This window comes from Benincasa hispida, chromosome 8 (assembly GCF_027475165.1).
Source record: "Benincasa hispida cultivar pf3 chromosome 8, pf3_genome.v1.1, whole genome shotgun sequence".
NCBI lineage: Eukaryota > Viridiplantae > Streptophyta > Magnoliopsida > Cucurbitales > Cucurbitaceae > Benincasa > Benincasa hispida.
In genome coordinates, this window is record NC_143485.1 from 3,583,221 (window position 1) to 3,608,106 (window position 24,886).

The 24,886-nt window shown below is 30.3% G+C and overlaps 1 protein-coding gene across 1 annotated transcript; it reads right to left on the reverse strand.

The window, feature by feature from the left end:
- On the reverse strand, positions 1-24,602 carry UNE17 (Subtilisin-like serine endopeptidase family protein). Its single transcript, XM_090316390.1, has 10 exons — positions 24,399-24,602; positions 9,437-9,534; positions 9,194-9,291; positions 8,922-9,092; positions 7,335-8,011; positions 6,143-6,213; positions 4,772-5,020; positions 4,530-4,644; positions 2,930-3,155; positions 1-2,078 (listed from the first exon to the last, which is right to left on the reverse strand). The coding sequence occupies exons 1-10, from the start codon at positions 24,600-24,602 to the stop codon at positions 1,516-1,518; spliced, it is 2,472 nt and encodes an 823-aa protein (XP_090172516.1). The 3' UTR covers positions 1-1,515.
- Positions 24,603-24,886: the final 284 nt, after the last annotated feature.

Here is a 24,886-nt window from a genome sequence, read left to right on the forward strand (position 1 = left end):
ATCCTAGCCTCCACACATTACTCTCTCAACAATTTCTCTCTACCTCTTCCAAGTGACTAGAGACCACACTTCTACCCCTTGAAATCCAAGAGAATAACAAGGTAACACTTAAAGTGGTGTCCTTGTTCGTTGAAGAGGCATTCGTGAGAAAATGGAGAGGAAATCAAGAAGATCGAGATTCAACAAAGGTAAGATCGTTTATCCCTTTGCTTATCCTTCTAAAGCATGCTTATCATGATGTTTATCCTCTATTCTTCACATTTAAACTATTGTATTTTGTTTCTATAAAATTGAATTTCGAAATGCAAAGCGATCTCATACTTCCGCGGGAATTCGATTCTCTTACCCCCGTACGCGGTCAAACCAGGGATTCCCCACTCCGATCGGGTCTAAGACCCGACCCTGCGGGAAATTTTGCCATCCTTATTTGTTTTGAGATCCAAATCCGAGCCGGATGCTATGTTTTAAAAGGAGGATATCAATTGGCTTCAAAGTCTACAGGTACAAGATTTCAATGAAAGTTTTAGGCAAAGTTGTAACGACAACACACACATTGAGTAGCAGATCCAAGAGAAATAAAAGGTGCGACTTAGACACTTTTTATGATCTTTTTACGTGATTTTGATAGTCAAAGTGGTACTTTGGACATTTTTTTAGATAATATTTTCTTAATATCATTTCAAATATGCGTTTGTAGTGGATTTAGGGACTTCCATTTCTAGGTTGTTTTGAATTACTTTTCAATCTCGAAGGGCTTTAAGGCAAGTTTAGGCTATATTCGTAGTTTCAGGAGGTGGATTACATGCCTTAAGCAACTTATAGGAATTTTTTAGGTTATTGAGAATTAGAGTGAAAAAAGACATTTTCTTGAAACTCTTTAAGTGATTTTCAGAGTTAAGGTGATACTTAGGCACTTTTAAGATAGTTTTAAGAGTAAAATTAGATATCAAACAACTCACACAAAACCTATAACTAGCAATATATGAAACTAATGACATAACCCATCAAAATCAAAGGAAACTATTTGTATAACACATTAATCAACTTACTAGAGATAACGAAACAAAGAAATGTCGTTTTAGTACTACTAAGAAATCATGGAGAGCAGTAGTGTCTTGAGGTGAGTGTGAATGAGATACAAATAATGTATGCATGTTGACAAGGAAAACTATAGTGGATGGAAAGAAGTTTTGTCCATTTAATTTGTGTAGTCGACAATAACATAATATTTTCCTCATTGAGGGCATCATGGTAATGGTATATATTTCATTACAATTCCAGATGAAAATAAACAACACATGAATCTATTACGATTCAACCCATTCTTATGGTACATTACTAAACAACATCAAAAGAAATATCATTTCCCATTCCAACCCATTTTCATTACAAAGTAGATATAGACGTGACCAATGTAGAGAATAACGAGGAATAATAGTATTATTATCATTATATGACACAGTAATATTAAGATAACAGATGATGATAAACATCATTACAAGATTAAGTCGATTGTCATGTGGAAGTGACAAGACGTACAACAAGAGGACTAGTGACAGTATGGAAGCGATTGGACCATTGAATCTCCCCAAAATCATATCTTCCCCGAGATTTCTTAAGCGGAGTTATAGTAATATAGTATGAAATTTGTTGCCTAAAGCAAGAGAAAAAGAGGATCCTTGGCCAGACCTGTACTCGGACTCCATTAGGAGGACGAATCCTAAGAAAGTAAATGGCGTTTTTGTTGTGCGATACATTGCGAACAATTCTTTTGAGTGTGAGGGTAGAGCGAAGATTTGCAAGAGTAATCGACGGATAATTAAGATTTGCAGTGGTAGCAGTGGATTGACGACAACAAAAGTGAGGAGTAGGGTTGAGAATTAGCATGTTGATTTGTTGTTCAGTGTAGCCAATATTGCAAAGGAAAGTAATGTAATCATTGGTTGTGATGTCGTAGATTAGTCCTGGATTTATGGCCTTTAAGGGATTGACTTGACCTGCACCAACGTCCAATGGGTCTGATGCTTTCATGGATCCGCCTGCTAGGATGCTATTCCCACTATAGTCTCTCTTCGTCGCTGAATGATATAATAAAAGGTAATTTGTTGTAATTAATCAATTAAGGTAGTTAACCTCCAATTTTCAAATATCATCTTTTTGGTAACTATTTCTTTTCTACTTTTTGGTTTTTGAAAATTATAAATATATATTTTTTAATTTCTTACCATGGTTTGCATTCTTTTTAAGTAAAAGAGTTGTTTTCTTCGTCAAAATTTAAAAACAAAAACATACTTTTTAAAACTATGTAAAAATGGTTAAAAAGTTATAACAAATCAAGAAATTTAGAGGTGAAAGAAATGTTTATAAGTTTAATTTTCAAAAACAAAAACCCAAAACGGTTTTGATATTAAGTTTAAGTGACAGTTGCAAATATAAACATTAAACCCAAAGTATTAGCAGATATAACATAATGTAAAAAAATTGTAAATATGACCAAATTTAAATAGTCTATCAGTGATAGACTATATTATTGGTAGGAGTCTATCGGTGATATACGAGAGTCTATCGGTGATATACCATATATCGTTGATAGATTTATCTATATTTGCAATTTTTTTAAATGATTGGTTATTATTCCTAAAAATGTTATCCATGGTAATTACCCTAACTTTAATTTCTTTGTTTTGTTCGTAACATTCCGCCAATGTTTTCAAAAAGGTTAAATTACCATTTTGATCTCTATACTTATAAATTTATTCAATTTTAGTCTTTATACTTCAAAATGTGAAACTTTAGTCCTCGAATTTTCAATAATTCTAAAATTCAGTCTCACGAAGTTAATTTTTACGGAAGAATAATTTTCTTGAATTGATTAAACTAAAAATTGAACAATATTTGAAAAATGAGTGGAAAAGAAATAAAAATAAACCTGTAGTGATGATGGCAGATCTAATGGCTGCAGGTGACCAACTGGGATGAACAGATTTGATGAGGGCAACTACACCGGAGATGTGAGGGCATGACATTGAAGTTCCTGACTGAAAATTCCATTTTAAACCTTCTTCTTCAACGGCACTTCCACTTGGCCTCACCGTCGGAGCTGTTTCCGGAGGCCATGCCGCCAATATGTTCACTCCTGGGGCACTTATGTCCGGCTGCACTCATTTTCACATTTACCACCATCATCAATCTTCCACAATCTAACTATTTCAAAATATGGACAAAAAATATTATTTTTTGCATCCCCAATTTGGCTTTAGTTTTTATTTGCTCCTTAAATTTTTATATTTCAAAGGGGTGTTTGGTCCTATGTTTGGAATTAATATGTTGAAGTTAGTAAATTTGTGACGTACAGTTATAAGATAAGTTCATAAAGTTGGCAATAACAATAAAATAACCAACTAACCAATCAAAAAACTAATTCTAATATGAGAAGATGGTGTTACTCGTAAATGTGCATTTATTATTGGAGTTGAATTGTTTACCCCAACTTAAATTGGTGGATTAAACAATCTCAATCTCTAAATCTTGAGTTTGATTTCAATTTAACCCCAATTATGTTTCAAAAGTTATATTTTTAGTTCTTTTAGGTTTTTTTTTTTTTTTTTTTTTTCTCTTCATTTTGGTTTCTAAAATTACAGTTTTATACTTTTAACATCGATTTTTTCACCAATGCTCACTTTTAGTTTTGGTGTCTGTTTTTATTAATTAATTAAAAATAATTATGAAGTGAAATTTTAAATTTAATTTGAAGTGAAGTCATAAAGGCTTAATCCTAGTTAATAAATCATAAGAATTAAATTATAAGTTTCTCCAAACTAGAGGGACAAAATTTGTAAATTATCCTAATTTAATATTGATTGAAAAGTAGTAAAATTTAATTAACTATAATTCTTATAATTCTTTTTAATTAATTAAAAGACACTAACACTAGTCACTAAACACTAAAAGTGAATATTTAGTGAAAATCAAGGTGAAACGTGTGAACGAAGATATCGAATTGAAACAAAATTTGAACCTTAAAATTGTAAAATTTTCGAACCTTGGGACTCAACTAGAAATCAAACTCAAAACTTAAAAACTAAGGCTTCGTTTTGGTAACCATTTTGTTATTTTTTTAAAAAAATTAAGTCTATAGACATTACTTTCACCTACAAATTTCTTCTTTTTTTTATCTACTTTTGACCAATGATTAAAAAAACCAACCCAAATTTTGAAAATTAAAGAAGTAGCAACCCAAATTTTGAAAACTAAAAAAGTAGCTTCTATTTTTGAAATTTAATTAAGAATTCAACCATTATAGTTAAGAAGGACACTATTCTAAAAAATAGGAAGGTAATAGACTTAATTTTCCGAAAACTAAACACAAAAAATGAAATGGTTTCTAAATGAAGTTTAAAAACGTAACATTTTGAAATCTAATATAAAAAATATATTTTACCTTTAAAATTAAATTCAAAATACTTTAATTATATAGTCATACCGTAATTAGTGGCGGTCTCATCAAATAATTTATGTAATTTTCATACCTTGAGGATGTCATCTAAAATAGAGCTTGGTCCTCTAGATGAAAAGTAAGCCACAGTTGGAGCTACAGATTTTCCGATAACACTTCTGGCAACTCCGATCTCGACAGCTGGCAGTCTTTAATACAAATAATAAATAAATATAAAGCATGAATTAAGCTTAGATCTTATAATATGACAGGATATGGGTTATAATATAAAGTTTTTTTTCCTTCTTTTATAGATAGATGAAAATTAGAATAGACCTGGGTAATTCAGCAAGAAAGTTTCGAATTTGAGTAGCTTGAGCGATGTCAATACGAACGGTGGGGATGAGATCTAGATCTGGGAGATCAACGGCGGGGGGTGAAGCAAATATTAAAGCAGAGCCATTGATGGCTTTCACTGCTTCTTGTGCAGCTCCTATGGAAACTGGCCCAATTGTTGAGAAACACAGTACAACTTTTCTTAAACCTGATTTCCCTCCTTTCCTTATATTTTCTATCTCGCAAATTCTGAAATATGGAAAAGTTAAAATGGTTTCTCCCTATACAAAATCTAAAAACATAAATTTGAAAATAAAAAAAACGATGAAAACAAGATTATATTCATATCTGTTCGGTAATCGATAACAATTGTTTGAATGATTGTTGTAATTACCGATTAGATATTAAATTTACTATAAACTATTATTAGTTAATTTATGAAGGTAACTATAGATTATTATTAATTAGTTTATGAGAACATGTTTTATGTTATTTTTTTTAATTTTTTTTATAATTGTTAGTTTGTAATATTATATACTTTATAACACATCACATAATTAATAACCAACATGACATATGGTCTTTCCAACCATTTTTTTTTTATTATCTTTATTCATATATTTATACATTTTCAAATTTAGATATTTTGAAGGGTTGTTTTTAAATATAGAAAAATGAACCAAAATATTTACAAAATATAGCCAGAACTATCAATGATAGATGTTAATAGACAGTGATATTGATAGATATCGATAGACTTCTATCAGTGTCTATCAACGTCTATCATTGATAGTTATAAAATTTTACTATATCTTGTAAATATTTTCAAGAGTTTTACTATTTGAAATAATTTTTCTATTTTGAAAACATAAAAATGGTGTTTTCAAAATTTGTGATCACATAATCTAAAAATTGTAATTTTCTGAATGTCAAATATTTAAAAACATAAAATAGAATCTTGGTTGCCAACCAAATAACCCCTACAAGTCTAAATCTTGAAATATACGAACTAAATTGTAAAAAATTCAAATCTCAAGAATTCAAATTGAATCATTTTGAAACATAATAATGAAATTAAAATCAAACTCAAAACCTAAGTAAAAAAGTGTAATATTTTCATACCACGTGAACAAATGGAAACTAGCTTTAAACTAAAAAAAAGTATTTTTTTCCCATAATAATAATAATATAACCATCATTATTTTACGGTTACACCAAAGTAATTAACTAATTATTTTTTTTCTAATACAACCCTTATAAAGTGGGGAATTGAACTTTCAACCTTTTGAATCGGAGTGTATATCAATATCACTAAATTAAACTGATAAATCAATTAATTAAGCGCGGAAGAAAAAGGCCAAAAGTACCCACCCATCTCTGAAATAGTTGATTGCATCTGCCAGCTTTACGTTTATTATACTCCTTGTGATCAAGCTCTCGCCCTAATGGACACAACCAGAAGGAAATATTATTCTTGCAATGTAATTCACAACATTTAGACAATGAATTTCTTTTTTAAAAAAGGTAATGGATATATAAATATGTCATAATACACATATAGAACTTTTACATGGGTTCTATTTTGCTCTTTTATAAATTTTATTTTAGTTTTTGAACTTATAAAATATCTATTTTTAGTTTATAAACTTTTAGAACGAACATTTTGGTCTTTAAATCCATTTTACCCTAATGTCCATACTTATTTAGTTTGAAATCATACTCAAATTAGTTTGTTAAAAGTTTGAAATCGTACAAACTTATAAAAAGGTTTAAACAATGATTGATATTTACAAACAAACAATACTTGAGTGCATATGGGTTGCACCTATCTTTTTACAATCCCACTCTAACCACACAACAAAAAACACTCAAAAATGATTTTGTCACTTGAAAAATCAAAATCATAGTTTGAAATAGGAGTCTTCAAGAAACCTGATGACTCGAAAAAATCGATCAACCCAATCCACTCGTGCGGTTTAGGTTGGATTGGGTTCAAATAAATTAAAATTTTAGGGTTGGGTTGGTTCATGTGTTCACCTAATATAACCCAAACCAACCCGAATTTATTATTAACTTTAATATATATATATATATATATATATATATATATATATATATATATATATATATATATATATATATATATGTTACTTATAACATAATTATTTATACATATATTGATTTTAATTTTATTTAATTCAAATATTTTTTGAATAATTTATTCTTCAACTACTCGTAAAAATAGTTTCTTTACACTTTTGAAAGAAAAATTTCACTATATAAATTGAAATTGAATTGTTAATCTTAATTCAATATATGTTTTACTTCTTTTTAGAACAAAATTTTAAATAAATGACTCGATTAACCCGAATCAATCCAATCAAAATATTTCAATGGTTGAGTTCGGTTCGGTTCATTTTTTAATAAGGGTTATTTGGGTTGAAGAAATTTACAACCCATTGGGTCTAAAAGGGTGTTGTTAATTTGAAAAATGAATGGACTATAAAATAAATGAGATGCATTTAAATATTTAGATAAGAATGAAAAAATAAAGAAAAGTAACCATGATAGAGAAGTGGTTGGGGAGAAGTATTGGAGTGGGAAAAGTTCGATCCATGGTAGAAGCAGCAACACAAATACTCCAAGGAGACACATTTTGAACAAGCGAAGGGTGTGGTCCATCATTTCCAGCAGAGAACACCACACTCACTCCCCGCTGCATCGCATGGAATGAGCCAATAGCAGAAGCCGACTCAAACAACGGAGCCAACGGCGGCGTCTCTCCGAACGAGGCGGATATGACATCCACTCCGTCGTGTAAAGCGTCGTCGAAAGCAGCCATGACGTCGGCATCGGTGCACTTGCCTTCGTAGTCTTTTCCCCAACACACTTTATACACCGCCAGCCTGGCCCAGGGAGCGCCCCCACGGGCAGTTCCTTTCGCCAATGATGAAGATGCTGTGAAGGCCACATTGTGCACAACCGCACCCACCGCCGTGGAAGCAGTGTGAGTTCCATGGCCTAAGAAGTCTCGAGGGGAGCGGAACTCGCCGGCGGTGGTGTTGAGTGCTCCGTATTGGGCTTCGAAGCCTTTAAGGTAATAGCGAGCGCCGATTAGCTTGCGGTTGCAGGCTGATGCTGGATCGAATCTGTATCCTTTCACACATTTCCCTTTCCAATTGCATGGAATTCTCCCTATCCCTTCACTCTCCTTGAAACTTTCGGATTCTGGCCACACACCTAATAATAACAAGCTTTAAATATTAATTTAGGAGTAATGTTTAGATACAATCCAGTTTTGTAACGGTCTCTAATAAAAATATATATATATATATATATTTAAAAGAAAAAAAAGTTTACCACGTGACAAATTGTGATTAGAGTACTAGTGGATTGCACAAAGATGATTGTGATTTAAGATGAATCTAAGTATTTTGATTTCTTAATGTAGTATATATACTTTTAAAATGTTCAATTTCGTTTTTTATTTTTAAATTTTGTTCAATTTGGTTCATATATTTTTAAAAACTTTATTTTGATTTTTATACTTAAAAATGATCATTACGTCATTATTTACAAATTTTGAACATTTTTAAAAAAGAGTAAGATCTTCTTAATCATTTTTTCCTACCTCAACCACACAACAAAAAAAACTCACAATTTTAAAAAAGAAATTAAAAAGAGTCCCTCACGTGGCAAATTGTAGTTTGATAACTGACGAGCCAAAAAGATGTGTGGAACCTAGATACGCTGAAGTATTTTTCTTTTTAGAAAATGAAAACTGAGCTGCAATATCATGAAAATTAATGGACTAAAATTATTAGTTAAGGTACATGAACATAAATGAGCACATCTTGAAATATAAGACCAAATTAAACCAAATGCAAAAGTACATGGGCCAACAATTAAATCAAACTTAAAAATACATGGATTAAATCGAACATTATAAAAATATACAAATACCAAATTAACAAAAAACTGTAAGTATAAGGACAAAATAGTATTTAAACATAATAAAACTCATTTATCAAATTCAACAATTGCACCAAGCAACATAAGATATTTGAAAGTAATTTTAAAAGGAAAAGAATCACGTTTCAAAATAATTTAAAACGTAATAAAAGTGATTTTAGCCATTTAAAAAATTGACCTGAATCAAAGATGCCAACAACTATGTCGTGATCACCATAGCTGGGAAGTGGAAATAATGGTCTCATATTATTAGTAAAGGAAGGAATAGGAAGTCCTAAGAAATCCCAACTTCTTGTCGTGTGGAGTTGCATTGTTTTACTCTCGAATACGGATATCACTCCTTCCATCTCTGCAAGCCAATAATAATTATAATAAACTCAAAAACACATTCTTAATAAAATCTTAATCAACAAGTAATTTTCGTTAGTTAATAATTCCTTAATTAATTACTTGATAATGCTATTGCCTGGCTTGCATTAAGCTTAGCTGAGAAGCCCGAAAAAGCTTTCTTGTAGCTATACAACATGGCTCTTTTACTATCTTCTTCACTGCATGCAGCAATAACACATAATTAGATTCAATGATCACATAGAGGTGTGTTAATTCAACATTTATATGCATAAAGTAAGTTTATAATTGAATGTTACATTATGGGTATGGGGAATTAATCAAGGGGGTTGAATTAATATTAACCTTGCAAACACTTTTGAGAGTAGATGAAGATGGTATTTGGAGGTCAATGTAGCATCATTATCACTCAAAGCATTGTGCCCTAAGTACACTATATACACCTATAAAGTCAAGAGTAAACATATAAATGTAATGTAATCGGGCTAGGTAATGGGAAGGGGGAGAAATTAAATATGGACATTAATTTGTTTGTTTTCTCACGACTTCTTTAGATTAGTTTTCATCTTTTCTAATTAAACACTTGAATTATTAAAAAATTTTCGAAAATTACAAAAGGATGTTTTTTTTTTGTTTTTTTTTTTAAAAATACTTTTTTACACCTTGTTTGATAACCATTTATTATTATTATTTTTTTTTTTTAAAAAAAAAGAATTTTAGTTTTTGAGATTTAAGTCTATAAACACCCCTTTCGCCTGTAAAGTTTCTTGCTTAGTTATCTACTTTCTACCAATATTTCAAAAACGAAGCCAATTTTTTAAAACTAAAAAAATTAGTTTTTAAAAACTTGCTTTTGTTTTTAGAATTTAGCTAAGAATCCAACTCTTCTACTAAAAAAGTTTAATTTTCAAGAACTACTTTTCAAGAATTAAAAACTAAATAGTTACCAAGCGAGACCCTAGTTTTTGCTACTTGGCTTGGTTTTTAAAAGAACTTCTAAAAAGTAGAACAAAAAGCAAAGAAACCGTTGTAGCAGTAGGATTTGTAATCTTAATTTTCAAAACTCAAAAATCAAAACCAAATAGTTATTAAAATGGGACGTAAGAGGTGGAGAATAGGAAATATTATTATACATGTGAAGAAATGGATGATGATGTTGAGTGAAGAATGAGGAGAGAAAGTAAGAGCCAAAAGAAGAAAATAAGAGTTTTAGCAAACATTTTGATTGTATGAGGTTTGTTTGAAAATATGAAAATGGGATAGCTGGAGTTTAAATAATTGAGGCCAAGGATGGTTTGTGTTGCAAGACATTTAGGGAATGGGAAGATCATGTAATTTGATATATGCTATAGAATGTAGCTCAGCCATTAATATAGCTAAGCTAGGAGCAACAACATTGACAGGACTAAATATTCAATTATGATGTTTTGGGTTTAAAGCTAGGTAGCTACCAGCACAACACCCTACTTGAGTCATGTCCACTTCCACCACACATTGGCTGCATACACACATTTAAAGGCCATTTCATATCTATAGTTAGATATATCGATAAAATATCAATATCGATACAAATATTTGTGTAAATAAAGATATATAGTTAAACTATCAAAAAGACACTTGAACTATGGGGTTTGTTTCACTACACTTGAAGTTTTGGTTTTTCTTTTAAACAATTTTATTGAAGGTTGTTCCAGACAAGATCCAAAGCTCATGGGCAAGCCCAAGCACAAATGGAATTGGGAGGCAACATGGAGGAACATGCATCCCAAAAAGGAAAAGTTGGATCATCGGGTTTTGGGCCAGCCAACCGAGCCAGATGAATTATACTAATTGAGAAATAATTAAGTTAAGTTCGTCGTCCCTGACAATCTACAACCTCGAAGGTCACAACCACCTTAACATTGTCGGCGTTGTACCTAACCATAAACGAGTGTCTGAGGAAGAGTATTATAAATAACCCCAATAGACAACTCTCGAGGGGGGAAGTAAGTTAAGTCCAAAGAGAACTCTAACCTTATTCGTTGGGTTTAGCTGAACATACATTCCCTATTCTAACTTAGGCATCAGAGTGTGGTTGCGGTCAACTTGACACCACACAGTGCTAGTAATCTCATGCAAGTCAATTTGGAAGATGGGACTAGACTAAAGAAGCCGGGCGACGGATAGCTCACTAAGGGCCAGTGACAACGACAATGGTGCATGTGAGTTTCCCCCGCTAACTCATTCTTTGAAAACAAGGTCGTTAAATTCATAGACTAAAAAATTTGTGTCTGCCTATGTACGTTGTTTAAGTGAACAAATCTTAGAGTGCGTTTATCTTTTCGTTTGGGTTTTGGAGTGCAACCGTAATTGGATTATACTGGAAATGAGCTGGATGGTTATTAGATAATCTCTCATGATATTTTACAAACATATAATCAGAATGAGGTGAATCATGATGTCCTTTATGTATTTACTTCCATTTGCAATGGAATGAACTCTGAATGATTACTAAATTTGCAATTTTTTTATAATTTCAATTAATTTTATGCTAATTATAATGTCCTATTTATTTATTTTTACTTATTTTGTATTTCATTTACTAATTAAATTTTTTTCTAAACAAAAAAAATGTAGGATTTTGAAAAAAGAAATAGCAACTATTTTAAATTTCATTAATCTAATTCAAATTTCAATTCACTTGTAGATTTACTTTTTCAAAATACTTCTTTCTAAAAAAAGATTTTTTTTTGAGATTATGTTTTTGTTGGGGAAAAAGATAATTATACAAATCTCTATAATGAAATAACATATTATCCTTAGTTTAACAAAATAACAATAATCTCGCTTTACAAGCTAACGATAAGAAGATTAAAAAAATCTATAGTTTCAAGAAAAAAGAGGTTTAAGTATTTGTTGGCTAGAACAGTCTTTAAGTGTTTCACCAAGCCTCTTCTTCCTTATTTAGTTTTTGTTTTTTCTTTAATTTTATTTTGTGGAATTTCAAGAGTAATTTGGTGGGGAAAGTTTTGGTATCTTTACCTAGTTTTAAAGCATTTGAATCCTGAAAAAAAGAAAAGAAAAGAAAAACAGATCTTATTGGGCCATCAATGGTTTCTATGTTATGAGACACAATATATATATATATATATATATTAAAAACTTTTAATTTTTTTTTTGGCAATCAATGACAAAAGGTAAAATAAGACGGGAGCGAGAGAGAGAAAGAGGAAAAACTAAAATCGAGAAGAGAGCAAGAACAAAAGCCAAAGCGAGATGAGAGCAAGAGCGAAAGCCAAAGAAACTATAGATAATAAAAGTTAGAAAATGTTTGAAGGATAGAGATCAAAGGGGCAAATGGTGTAAATTGAACCAAAAAATAAAGGGTGGGTTGGATGAAATCAAAATACCACCTATTTGGGGGAATGAGTATAAAGGTTTAAGTGTAATAAAAATGGTCCAAAAGTAAATTTGAGGTAGGATTAGTGGAAAAAATAGCGACGGGGGATTGAAATGAGGAAGACGACAAGAGATATGATTCATAGATGCATTTTGTGTCTGTATATATATATATATATTCCATTATATGTATTTAGATTTGTTTGAATAAGTAAATACTATAAATCGTTTCCTCTATGAATAAATTAACGACGACAAAAGTCTAAAAAGGTTGTTTTGAAAGAAACTTCAAACTTCAATGGTTAAAATGAAATTGCTACTAAAAGTTTGGGTTTAATTAAAACGTCATAGATAAGGATATTTTGATAATTTGAATTAATAAAATTAAGTTTTATAAAAAAAAATTTAAGAAAATAAGTCAAAATATTTACAAATGATAGCAAAATATCACCACCTATCAGTGATAGATCGCAATAGACATAGATAGACTATTATTCGTATCTATCATAGATAGATATAGATAGTAGTTTATCGCTATCTATGGCAGACAGTGATATTTTGCTATCATGTATAAATATTTTTAGCAGTTTTATCATTTAAAATAATTTTTCTTTTTTTACCTTTAAATTGAGTTGTTATTAGTATTCGATTGATAAAATTGTATTGTTTATGTTTTATATATGTATTAAAAACATATTAAAAGAGTATTGATTAATTTATTAATATAACTCTCTATTTCGTGAATATATATATCACCAAATATATATCAATATATCAACCATATATTTCAATTATTGAAGCTAATGCGTGACATCGACAATAATAACCTTTTTTTTTAGTATAATTGTAGGGTAGGGATCAAACTTTCAAATTTTATTTGACTTGAATCTGTTATTGATCGAAGGATTGTCGAGGCCCTCAATCACATGAAATATATATTTTACAAATCCATGTTACTAAATAACTTCTAGTATTTAATTAGCGCAAAGGATCGAACCACACATAATCAAACTTAATTTTCCTTGAATGTAAATTAAAGCAATAAACAGAGGAGGGGTTGATCGATAGTTCAAGTTAAAAGAACATGAAAATAAAGGCAGTGAAAGTGTAGGGACAGATAGTTTAAAGAGATTATCCAACCAATTAAGAGTTACTAGAGCTACTTAATAATTTCATTCATTGATTTGTCATAGAAATATGATTTATTGGTTAACAGCCTAATGGATTAATCTGAAAAAGTTGATCAAACTCCCTCTAAAAAAATCAATTTGTTTAAATGTCAAATTAATTCTCAAATTAATTAAATAGCTTGTGATTAACATTTCATACTCCTTAATTAATTAATTGCACTTGAGGGATTTTTTAGGACGATAGATTAAACTGGTCAAATTCAATTAATCGCTTTTCTATTTTTAAGTCATATCATACACACTAAGGTTCAATCATGAAAATTACAAATATTAAATATATGCATATCAACCATCAACAAATCAATATTTAAGCGGCGAAGTTGTTAAAATTAATTTATACTAATCATTCATGGATCAAACAATGAATAGAAAACATCAACTAAAAAACATACAGTATTTGGATCAAAGTAAAACAAATACCACAAGTTTAGGCTCGACCAACCTCTAAATTGGTGCACAAATCTAGCAAGACACCAAAGACGAAACTAAATTGTCAATAAAACTCTGCACACCTAACCAAAAACAAAAGATTGTTATTAGATTTAATGAGAGCGTCATGAGGCTCTAAGAAAGTGTCTCAACACTTGCAGTAATATCTCAAGCTTGTTGCAACGTTGAGTGATGCTTTACAGGTTTTCCATCTTTAGAGAGTTGCGATGTTTCAGGATAACATCCTAATACTTGCCTTATGTCTTCAAGCGTCATAGAGCGTCAAATAAAGCATTGAGACGTCTTGACAAGGATATTTTGGTATTTTTTTTTTCTTCTTCAAGTCCGATTGTTCGAATAAACTCCAATTTTCTCAATTTCCAATCCGATTTTTTGTAAACACTCTGAAATAATACTTATGCTTAATTTCCTGTAAATAAACTATTTCAACTCATTCATATCCTAAACTAGCACATACCAAGTCTAAGATAACTCTTTTATGAGCTCTCTCTCATCTTGGCCTATGGACTTCTTTCCTACCTCCTTCCCATTCCACACAAGCGTACCATTCAAATCTTAATGGAAATTGGAATGGGTATAAAAATAGATCTCTATTTGTAAATATGTCGCACAAATAAATTATTTGTAAATACTACAATTTTGTAAAATTTTAGGTTTATCACTAATATACCATTTACATAGTTTATTAGTGATAGACGTCTATCACTTACGAACAATTTTATTTCTATCACTGATAGACCATTTTACGTTTGTCATTAATAGATATCTATCACTCATCAATCATTTTTATTTCTATTGTTGATGAACAATTTTTATGTGTATGTTTCGATAGATCATTAATATGTCAATTGTTGATGACTTTTTTTTATTTTTATTTTTTTATTAATGTCTATTTTTGTATCTATTAACAACCATTTTTACATGCTTGGATAGACTATTTATATGTCTATCACTTATCGAGAACAATTTTGTGTTTATAATTGATATACACTATTAGTAATTTATTTTTATTTGTTACCAATTGTTTTATTATTAATATTAAGTTATCACCGATTTACTATTTTTAGTTTTTTGATATAATATATTTATGATAGGCTAAAATAGCATACAAAATAATTGCTACTAAAAGAAAGATAAAAAGATGGTCAAATATCGTTGATATACATTTTTTTTAATTATATTGATATGATATATAAACGATAGAATCAATAGTAAATAACCATGTCAACCATCACATATTGAAAATGAAAGTTAGATTTTGTTAATACACCATTTACCCATATTGGTAAAAATATAAAAAAAATGACTAATAGCTAATAAGCATACAAACAACAATTAGTAGAAAACTAGTTGAAATACTACTTATATACATTTTTTATTTTATCGAAATCTATTAACGATATATTAGAGAAATATGTAAATAATTATTGATGAATAAAAATACAAATATTCTTAATATACATCTTTTGTATCTATTGGTATGATATATTGATAATATAGTATGTATAGTTTATTGATAATGTATATTCGTATAAACATAAAAGAAAAAGAACATGCAATAAATTACCCAATAGTAAATGAAATAAAATAATAGCATTCTTATATACCATGATTGTTTTTTATTACTTTGATATACCAATAACAAACATAAGAATAAATGACCATGCAATGATATTGATAGACACCTATCACCATTAGATCTTAGCTAATGATAGATCTCGATTAGATAGTAGGTTTTTAGTCATCGATAGCTATCAGTGATAGACTTCAGTTAGTGATAATACTAATATAAATTAAATTGTGTCATATTTGCAAATAGTTTTAAATTAAGTTAGATTTATTATTATTTTGTGTTAGATTGTCATATTTGCCAATTTCCCACTCTCAATGACATTACAACTCATTTTGAATAAAAGATAGGGCAAGAGTGGCTATAACTTGACTTGTCGAGGTATTTTTTTTTAATGAACAAAACTTTTCAAGTTGTATCAATATTACATCCAAAAATTTTAATTTAATTTAATTAAATTTAGATTTGGTGCAACAATCTTAACCCTAAACTTTAAAAAGCGTTTCAATTTTAACCCTCTAATTTGGTCTTGTTCCAAATGTCATTAGAAAACTTATTTTATACACTCAATAAATTAGAATTTAAACATAGGTACTGTATGAAAACGATAAAATTCAAGATAAAAACAACATTTTAGCTAAAAATATTTTTGAAATGATCAATTTGTGTATAATGGTCAAACTTATTTTTGTGAAAACTTTATTTAAAAGAAATTAATAAGTCTAGAGATTTCTCTATACATATATTTTTAACATTAGTAAGTGAATTAGTACAAATTAAATCGAGGATAAGAACTCAACACTTATTTAAGTTTAGGGTCGAAACTGATACGATCTAATAAATCTATGACCAAAATTGATTTTTTTCGCATTAAAATTGCATAAATATAATCAATCCAAATACAATATCATCATTGTTCAAGATCATATAAAAATACGATAACGATAGAACAATTAACTAACATATTACTATTTATATGCTTGCTTTGTGTTTGTAGCTGCCCAATATGACCAAGTGAAGTATACATCTCTGACAACATACAAAGATATGTTTGCCTTCAAGTTTGCTTGAAATTCGAGTGTTATTGCGTTGCGTAGTGGGAAACTTATAATGACCAATGATGAGATAAATATGACACTTCTTCTTCCATTGGAATTTGGTTTATGAAGGGACATTCTTATAGAGCCATAGGCCTCTATAATTGCATATATTCATTCAACATAAAGCATACCATGCCTAGTTTGCTTTCACAAGCAAGAAGTTTGATTTAAGATTTTGTAAAGCCTACCTTATATTCAATATATGTAGATAGGCATCTATATCTCACTACTTAAGTTTACTAATTCTATGAATTTAAGTAAATTAAGTTAAATAATGTCACCTAACAAGCAACTTAAGTTGGTTTAATAGCTATTTCATTTTGTTTGTTTTTCTTAAAACAAAAACTATATAGTTTAGGTCATGTTTGGTAACCATTTTGTTTTTTGTTTTTAAAAATCAATTCTATGACACTACTCCTACTTCCAAATTTCTTCATTTGTTATCTACTTTTTACCAATAGTTTAAAAACCAAGCCAAATTTTGAGAACTAAAAAAGTAGCTTTCAAAAAGTTGTTTTTATTTTTGGAATTTGGCTAAAAATTCAACCATTGTACTTAATAAAGATGCAAACCACAATTAGAAATGTGGATGAAATAGGTTTGTTTTTCGAAAACAAAAACAAAAAATTAAATAATTACCAAACGTGGCCTTAGTATAATAATTATTTGCTTTCTATTTTTTAAACATAAAAAATCAAATATAGAGAGTACTCTCAGCCTAGATGTAAGGTGATAGACATTCCTTAGAAGACTAGTTAACTAAGAGGGAAAATATACACGACCAACAAGTAATATACGAAGTATTTCAAGTATTAGACTTATAAAGACCCTTTGTAAATATAAGACTTTTTTTTTTTTTTTTTTTTTTGTGTGAAAAGGAAAAAAAGAAAGATGGTAATGGCCATGAAGATTCAACTATAAAGGATTGTTTGGGGCTAAGGGTTGAGATAGGATATCTGAAGTTTATATGTCTGCGGAGTTCATATATATGTGGAGTTCATATGTATGTGTTTGAGGTGCTGACTTATTTGGTCTGAGTTCATATGTCTGTGTTTGGGGTGCAATGGGTATCTAATACAGTTGTTTGAAACTTTTTTATTCAATAATATGCTTTTATGTTTACAACAATTTTTTTGTTTTAAAACTTTTTTATTCAATAATTCTACCCATCTTTGTTTGAATAAAATATGGATTGCAATTTTTTTCTTTTAAATTTTAAATTTTTTCTTTCTTTCTTTTCTTTTCTTTTCTTTTTTGGGTAATGAACAATAATTAACCTATTACATTTCTTGTAGAAATATGTTTAAATAAAATGAGAAACCAAAGCGAAATTAAAAATTTTGATTCTAGCTATTTTTTCTCCATGAATTTCATTATTATCTTCTTCTTTTTCTTCTTCTTCCTACCGTCGCTCTATATTTTTACTATGTCATGAATTTTTTTTAATTAAATTTTCCTCATCATCGTAACAACCAATGGAATGTCACCACATTTCTTCAAAAATTTCACATTTATTTCCTCTAAATTTGGAGGATCATCAGAGAACAAATCTATATTTTTCACTAATTTTTGTTGAAAATTGTTCAACGAAATTTTTTTTCATTTTATGGGTTTTTTTGTTATATGTTACATACTTTTTAACAACATAAATACTTTTCATCTAAATAATTTTAACACTCATTTGATATGTGAATTCAATTAAATAATTTTTTTTTCACAAATTTTTACGTATAAATATTGCACTTAATGTAGATAAAATAATATTTTTTATATAACCAACAACCTTACAACATACTTTAACAGTCATTAGCCTTATAGTATTCGGAAGTAGTTGTCGAAGTTGATTATCAAAGATGATTTTTTTCTGAAGTTTGTAGTCGGAGTTGGTTGTTGGAGCATGAAATTAGTTGAAGTTGATCATCGAAGATGATTTTCGCTCGAGATTGTAGTTGGAGGTAACTGTCGGAGTCCAAAGTTAGTCACATGAAGGTGGTATTAGAGTTAGTTGTTGGAATTTGTCATCGAAGGTAGTTGTCAAAGCCCTGAGTTGGTTGTCAGAGTTGCTCTCTCAAAGGTGATCATTGAAGGTGATTTTCATCGGAGTTTGTAGTTGGAGTTGGTCATCGGATTTTGTTGTCGGAGCCAATTGGTTGTCGGAGTTGGGTCATCGGAGGTGGTTGTCGGAGTCTGGATTTCTTCGTCGGAATTGTCATCGGAGGTGGTTGTCGAAGTCCGGAGTTGGTCGTCAAAGTTTTCATCAGAGGTGGTTGTGGGAGCCCAGAGTTAGTTCTCGGAGTGTGACAGTGGTCAATGAGTAGAGCCATTGAAAACATGGGAAGAAGGGAGAGTTGGGTTGAGTTGGTAAAATATACCCACTCAACTCCACCAATATTTAAAGTTGGTGGGTCAAGCAATGAGTTAGTATATTATACCAACTCAACTCAACTCATGTTGGTGAGCCAAACACCCCCTTAAATTTCAACCCATTTTATCTTGTATAGTGAATTGTGTTATACTCATGTTCTGCCTTTGTATCAAAGTACACTTTTAAGAGATTAAGCAATTGATCTTATATTTTTATAGTTAATTTAGACTAAGATAATTAAGTTCACAGCCGTTTCTAATTATCCTATAGTCAATCATCTTATGTCTAGCGTCAATGTTATACTTCTAGACTCTTTTTCTTTATTGATTTTATGGCCTCCCTTATTATCCTCACCATTCAATATTGAGTTCTAGCTTTTTAGGCTAATATAGTCTTTATATACTTAAACTTAATAATGAGCATGAAAATTAATAAAAAATTCATTTTTATTTAAACATTTATGATAAAAATTTATTAAAATACACTTGAAAAGTTATTTTGAATGGTTGCCAAACACTCAAATTTCTTCGAAAATGACTTATCTAAATTAGATCTTTGAAAATGTATTCCTACTCACACTACAAGAAAAATGAGTTCTCCCGACGCCTAAATCGATCGTTGGGAGTTTGGTTGTCGGGAGAAAGGGTGTCTCCTGACGCCGTAAATAACCGTCGTTAGTTTCGATGCCTGTTTTATTCGTACGCCATACTTTAACCTTGGAACTACCGACGGATCTCCCGATGCCCGTGGGGCGGCGTCGGGAGATGGGATCTAGTAAAAACCAAATCCCTTCTTCTTCATTTTCTCCATTCTCCCCATTTTCAACCCTAACCCGCCGCCGCCGAAGCCCTATCCCCCCGCCGCCTTCCCTCCTTCAAACACCCGCTGGTAATCTTCCCATTTTATTTTCTCTTATTTTGTATATTAATTAAATCATTATTTTTCAATTTATGCAATTTTTTGTGGATTGAGTTGTTATTGTGGATTGTGGATTAATTTATGGATTGAGTTGTTAATTGGATTGTGGATGTTTCAATTTATGCAATTTTTTGTGGATTGTGGATTAATTTATAGCATGTTATTGTGGATTGAGTTGTTTTTGTGGATTGTGGATGTTTCAATTTATACAATTTTTTGTGGATTGTGGATTAATTTATAACATGTTATTGTAGATTGAATTGTTGTTGTGGATTGTGGATGTTTCAATTTATGCAATTTTTTGGAGTATGAATGTTATTGTGGATTTTTTTTTTAATTAGCATTGTTTTTTTTATTTATGTCATGGATTGTGGATGTTTCAACTTACCTAATTTTTTGGATTATATATGGATGTTATAATTTACTTAATTTTTGACTTAGTAATTTTAGGATATTGTAAAATTTTTTATTTATTTTAGGATATTGTAATTTTTTTATTTATTTGTTATAGTATGAACGTCATTTTCGTTGTTTTATTTATTATGTGAATCTTTATTTGGTTAATTATGTTTTACAGGTTATTCAGATAAAATTTTAAAAAATTACAAACTATAAATTAAAAATATTTGATAGACAATTTTCAACTAATGAAGGAACTCCCCAAGCATATATTACTGCGTCGACGCATCAAATAAACCATCGGGAGTTCCGGAACTCCAGGCGCATAAAACAACCGTCGGGAGTTAGGAAACTCCCGACACATAGAAAACGGCGTTGGGAGTTCCCCGACTAACTCCAGACGTCGTTTTTTTCATGCGTCGGGAGTTTCTCGACTAACTCCTGACACCATTTTTTCATGCGTCAAGAGTTCCTCTCCCGATGGGTTTTTCCCGACCAAACTCCCGACAACTCATTATTCGTCGGGAGAGCCTCTCCCGACGCATTTTCCACTCTTTCCCGATGAATTGTGATGTCAGGAGAAGTTAGATTTCTTGTAGTATCAATTAATCTTTCATCACCTAGTCGCACATAATGTGGTGGATAAAACCTAACTTCTTATTTTTATTGGGTTTCTCTCCTTTCTAAAAAACAAGGAACATATTCCCTTTCATTTGCATCAAAGTTCATACAAGAAAATAAGTCGTGTGACCGTTATAGTTTTATATCTGAGAGCTTGTCATTTTATAACGATTAGGTATATAGAGAAACCTAAAATTTGAGTAAAGTTCATATAAAGTGGTTTAGAGTTATTTAGTCACATTGATCATCGCTCATGATCTCTTTTGATATATTACAATTTTTTTGTTTATGTATTCACAATCAGATTACAAAAAACTAACTATCGACCGGTGGATAGACACTTGAAATGATCTTCTCTTTTCTAAAATATTTCCATTTCAAAATGAATGCTTACTAGGTAGGTTCCATTAGATCGAATTACTCTTGACCATCGGTGACCTCCCTAAGACATCTAACATTGAAGTGAAACTTCAAAAAATTTAGCTAAAAGGTTATAAATATACTTGTAGAAATTTCTTAATCTCATATATTCCTTTAAGTTTAAGACCTATCATTCAAGGTATGAAATCTAGGAAAAACATAAAAAACACCCACAGAAACCAACCTAATTGCTACTTAACTGCACAGATCACAACAATTACGAATTTTAATTTGCACTTAGTAGAATGAACAAAACAAATTTAATTAAGTTGTCAATTCAATTAACTTAGCATGCTTTTGATTAAACAAAAGGTTAGTTTTTAAAAGAAGCTACTTTTACGTCTCTAATCTCACTTACTTGTCATGTTTAATGTATTTATATGTTTATATTCGTAGGAACTTGAGCAAAAGACTCAATGTAATTTTGTGAGAATTCTCTTGGTTGGACTCAATGTTTTTTTTAATTTTCTTTCTTTGTGAATTATCTCAATTTATTTAGATATACGTTTATGTATGAATTGACTCTCCCTCCATTGTTGTATGTCTTAGCTAAGGATTGGCTTGCACTTTCTTATTTATTCGTATAGTTTAAATCTCAGGCGGCAAAGGTTGAATATGTAAGAATAAACAACGTGCATACCGAAATAATTTGGATCTTAAGCACTCTAAATTTTATTAATTTTAAAGATAAAACATGCATGCAAATATTGAAATTAGGATTTGAATTACAACCTTTGTAGCTCCAAATTGACCATCAATTCCGCTCCAATCTTCTCACGAACCGCCTGTGAACTATCACAAAGGTCTTTCCGACTATCTCTAGCCTTAGAACAGGATGGTGGGATTCGGTGAGTGACTAAATTAGTGATGAATTTATAATAGAAATTGAGGACTTAAATTCTAAAACTCTGTTAGAATCTCTAAGTTGTCAAGAAGAAATTGTTTTTCAATTAACTTGAAAATCACCATACATGCAATTAATGCAAAATTGAATTAACCAAATTTTGATACTTTAAAATGTACTCAATTTAGTGGGATAACTAGCATTTTGTGGAATCAATACTTTTGTCAAATGAATTATACACTAATTCACTAAGAGTTGGATTTTTTCACTAAAAATTATTTTTGGATCTTTCCACTAAGTGAAGTCAACATTTGACTAATCAAATTTTAATTCAAAATTAATTCAAAACTAATTTTGGAATTTCCCACTTAGTGAATTCAACAATTGACTTTGACCAACTTTGATAAATTCCATTTGATTCAAAATTAATTCAAATAATTAATTTTAAATTAAATTAATATCAAATAATTCATTCAACAATTTAATTAATTTAATTTAATATTCAATGATTAAATCTAACCCTAATCCCGATGAATCCTTATTCATAGTTTTGATATTTAAATCTTATTTAAATATCTCCAACTCTCTCTTTATCATTCAATTGGGAATTGAATGATACGACATTAAATATATTGCATATATTTAATACTTATTCCCTAATTCGAATACGAACACTTCAAACTCACTCGTCACACTGTTCTAAAGTTTAGTCTAAAATCTTTTAACCGAATTAACCAATATTTGTTAAATACCGGGACATTCCACTAAAGCCCAGTAGATGCACTTTCCTCTGATCAGTAAGTTGATCCTTCACAGGTTGTTCATATTTACAGTTGGGTCAAAATTACCATTTTTCTCTTGTAATACACTTTACACCTTAAGTCTCCACTGATCCACTAATGAACAATTGGTTTATGGTCCTACCAATAAACCGAGTCTCTCTTAGTCATAAAGAGTGTGGGACCTCTTATTCAAGACTAGGAGTCAGTACTTGAGAACAACTTATCTGCTAACCATGAAACTGGGTAGGAGTGAATTCAATCTTGTAGAACTATGTTCCTAGCTATCTACTCGGTCTTACCTTTAAAATGGGAGGCTTATTGAGCGGCGATGTTGAGCCACTCTCACCCATGTAGATCAAAGGATAATTCTGAATAAATAGGAGTTCATAGTTAGCTTAGGATTAAGATCGAGTTACCTTAGGTCATTAAAATGAAACTGTCAATTTTAATAGTAAACGACATCATAAAGAAAAGTGACTATTTCACGACTCGTTCTCATGAAAACATCTTTTGCATAGGATGCCCCCGCTCGCATGTCTCTAAATGAACAATTCAGGATCACATCGTTTGTCTTAAATACAAAATGCGCCGCATCTATAGTGTTTCCAGGATAAGGTACTGTTGCGCTTTTAGATGCGATTGACATAAACAACACTGGAGTATCTATGCGTTAAACTATTTATGCGCCAAGTTATAGTAAATCATGGAGGTAAAGAGTTGTTTTCTAATTGATTTAGGAGTCCACTCTTAACCAATCTCCCAATCCTATTGAGATTTACGTGGCCAAGTCTTAAGTGCCAAAGATAAGCATTAGGAGAAATTTTTCGCCTCTTATTTTAAGTTTCAACTATTTTAATCATCTTTATGTTCAAAACAGTTTTTGCCTCAGTTGGTTTTCACACATATAGGTTGTTTTCTAGTTTTGCAGAACACATTTTAATAATCTTTCGAAATAATGAACACTTCATTAACTTCAAAAGAAACTTTATATTTTTGTTCTAGCAAACTTAAGATTGATATTAAATTCCTCCTCATGGCAGGAACGTACAATACATTTTTAAGTAAAATGAATCTATCTTCAACAAACAACTTCATATCTCTCACTGTTTTAGCTAAGACAACCTCTCTGGTCCCAACTTTAAAGTTGTCTCACCTTTTGTAAGTTGTCTCCAGGAACCAGTTTCCTGAGCGAAAGTGCAAATATGATTAGCGGCCCTGAATCTAATATCCAGGTTAATTTATCATTTTTCATTAAACATGTTTCAAGAACGAGTAAATCATATTTGCTTTGTTGTGCTTTCTCAGTTTTCTCATCTATGTCAGTATTATTTACTTTCAACATATCTAGAACATGTTTTCTAATAGAGGTTTTATCCTTTATATTGTAGTCATAAACATTATCGAGAATATCGTTCCTGACAGATTGACCAAACAACGTTTGTAACAAATCCATGATCTCTTTAGCGGAAACCATGTTCTCGAATTTCTTAGCTAGTGTATCGGATATGGTTGCTAAGATATGGATTCGGGCCTTATAATTTGTCTTAATCCAACTGTTATAAGCATTCCAAATATTTTGGTTGAGCTGGGAGTTAGAGGACATTCCTCCGTTAAAATAAACTTTGAACCATTATTTGCTAGTATTGCGTTGATATTCGATTTTTATGTTGAATAATTATGACCATTAAACTTATCTTAAGAGAGTATTTGTATAGAAGAGTTCGACATATTGAAAATATAAACAATTTCTATTAGGAA

Excerpts from the sequence above, each read along its gene's own strand:
- UNE17 (XM_090316390.1), bottom strand. The coding sequence starts at position 24,602 with ATGGTTTCCGCTAAAGAGATCATGGATTTGTTACAAACGTTGTTTGGT. Across the intron at positions 5,021-6,142 it reads ATCAACTATTTCAGAGATGG|AATTTGCGAGATAGAAAATA; the intron begins GTGGGTACTTTT and ends TCCATATTTCAG. Across the intron at positions 4,645-4,771 it reads TTTCTTGCTGAATTACCCAG|ACTGCCAGCTGTCGAGATCG; the intron begins GTCTATTCTAAT and ends TTTGTATTAAAG.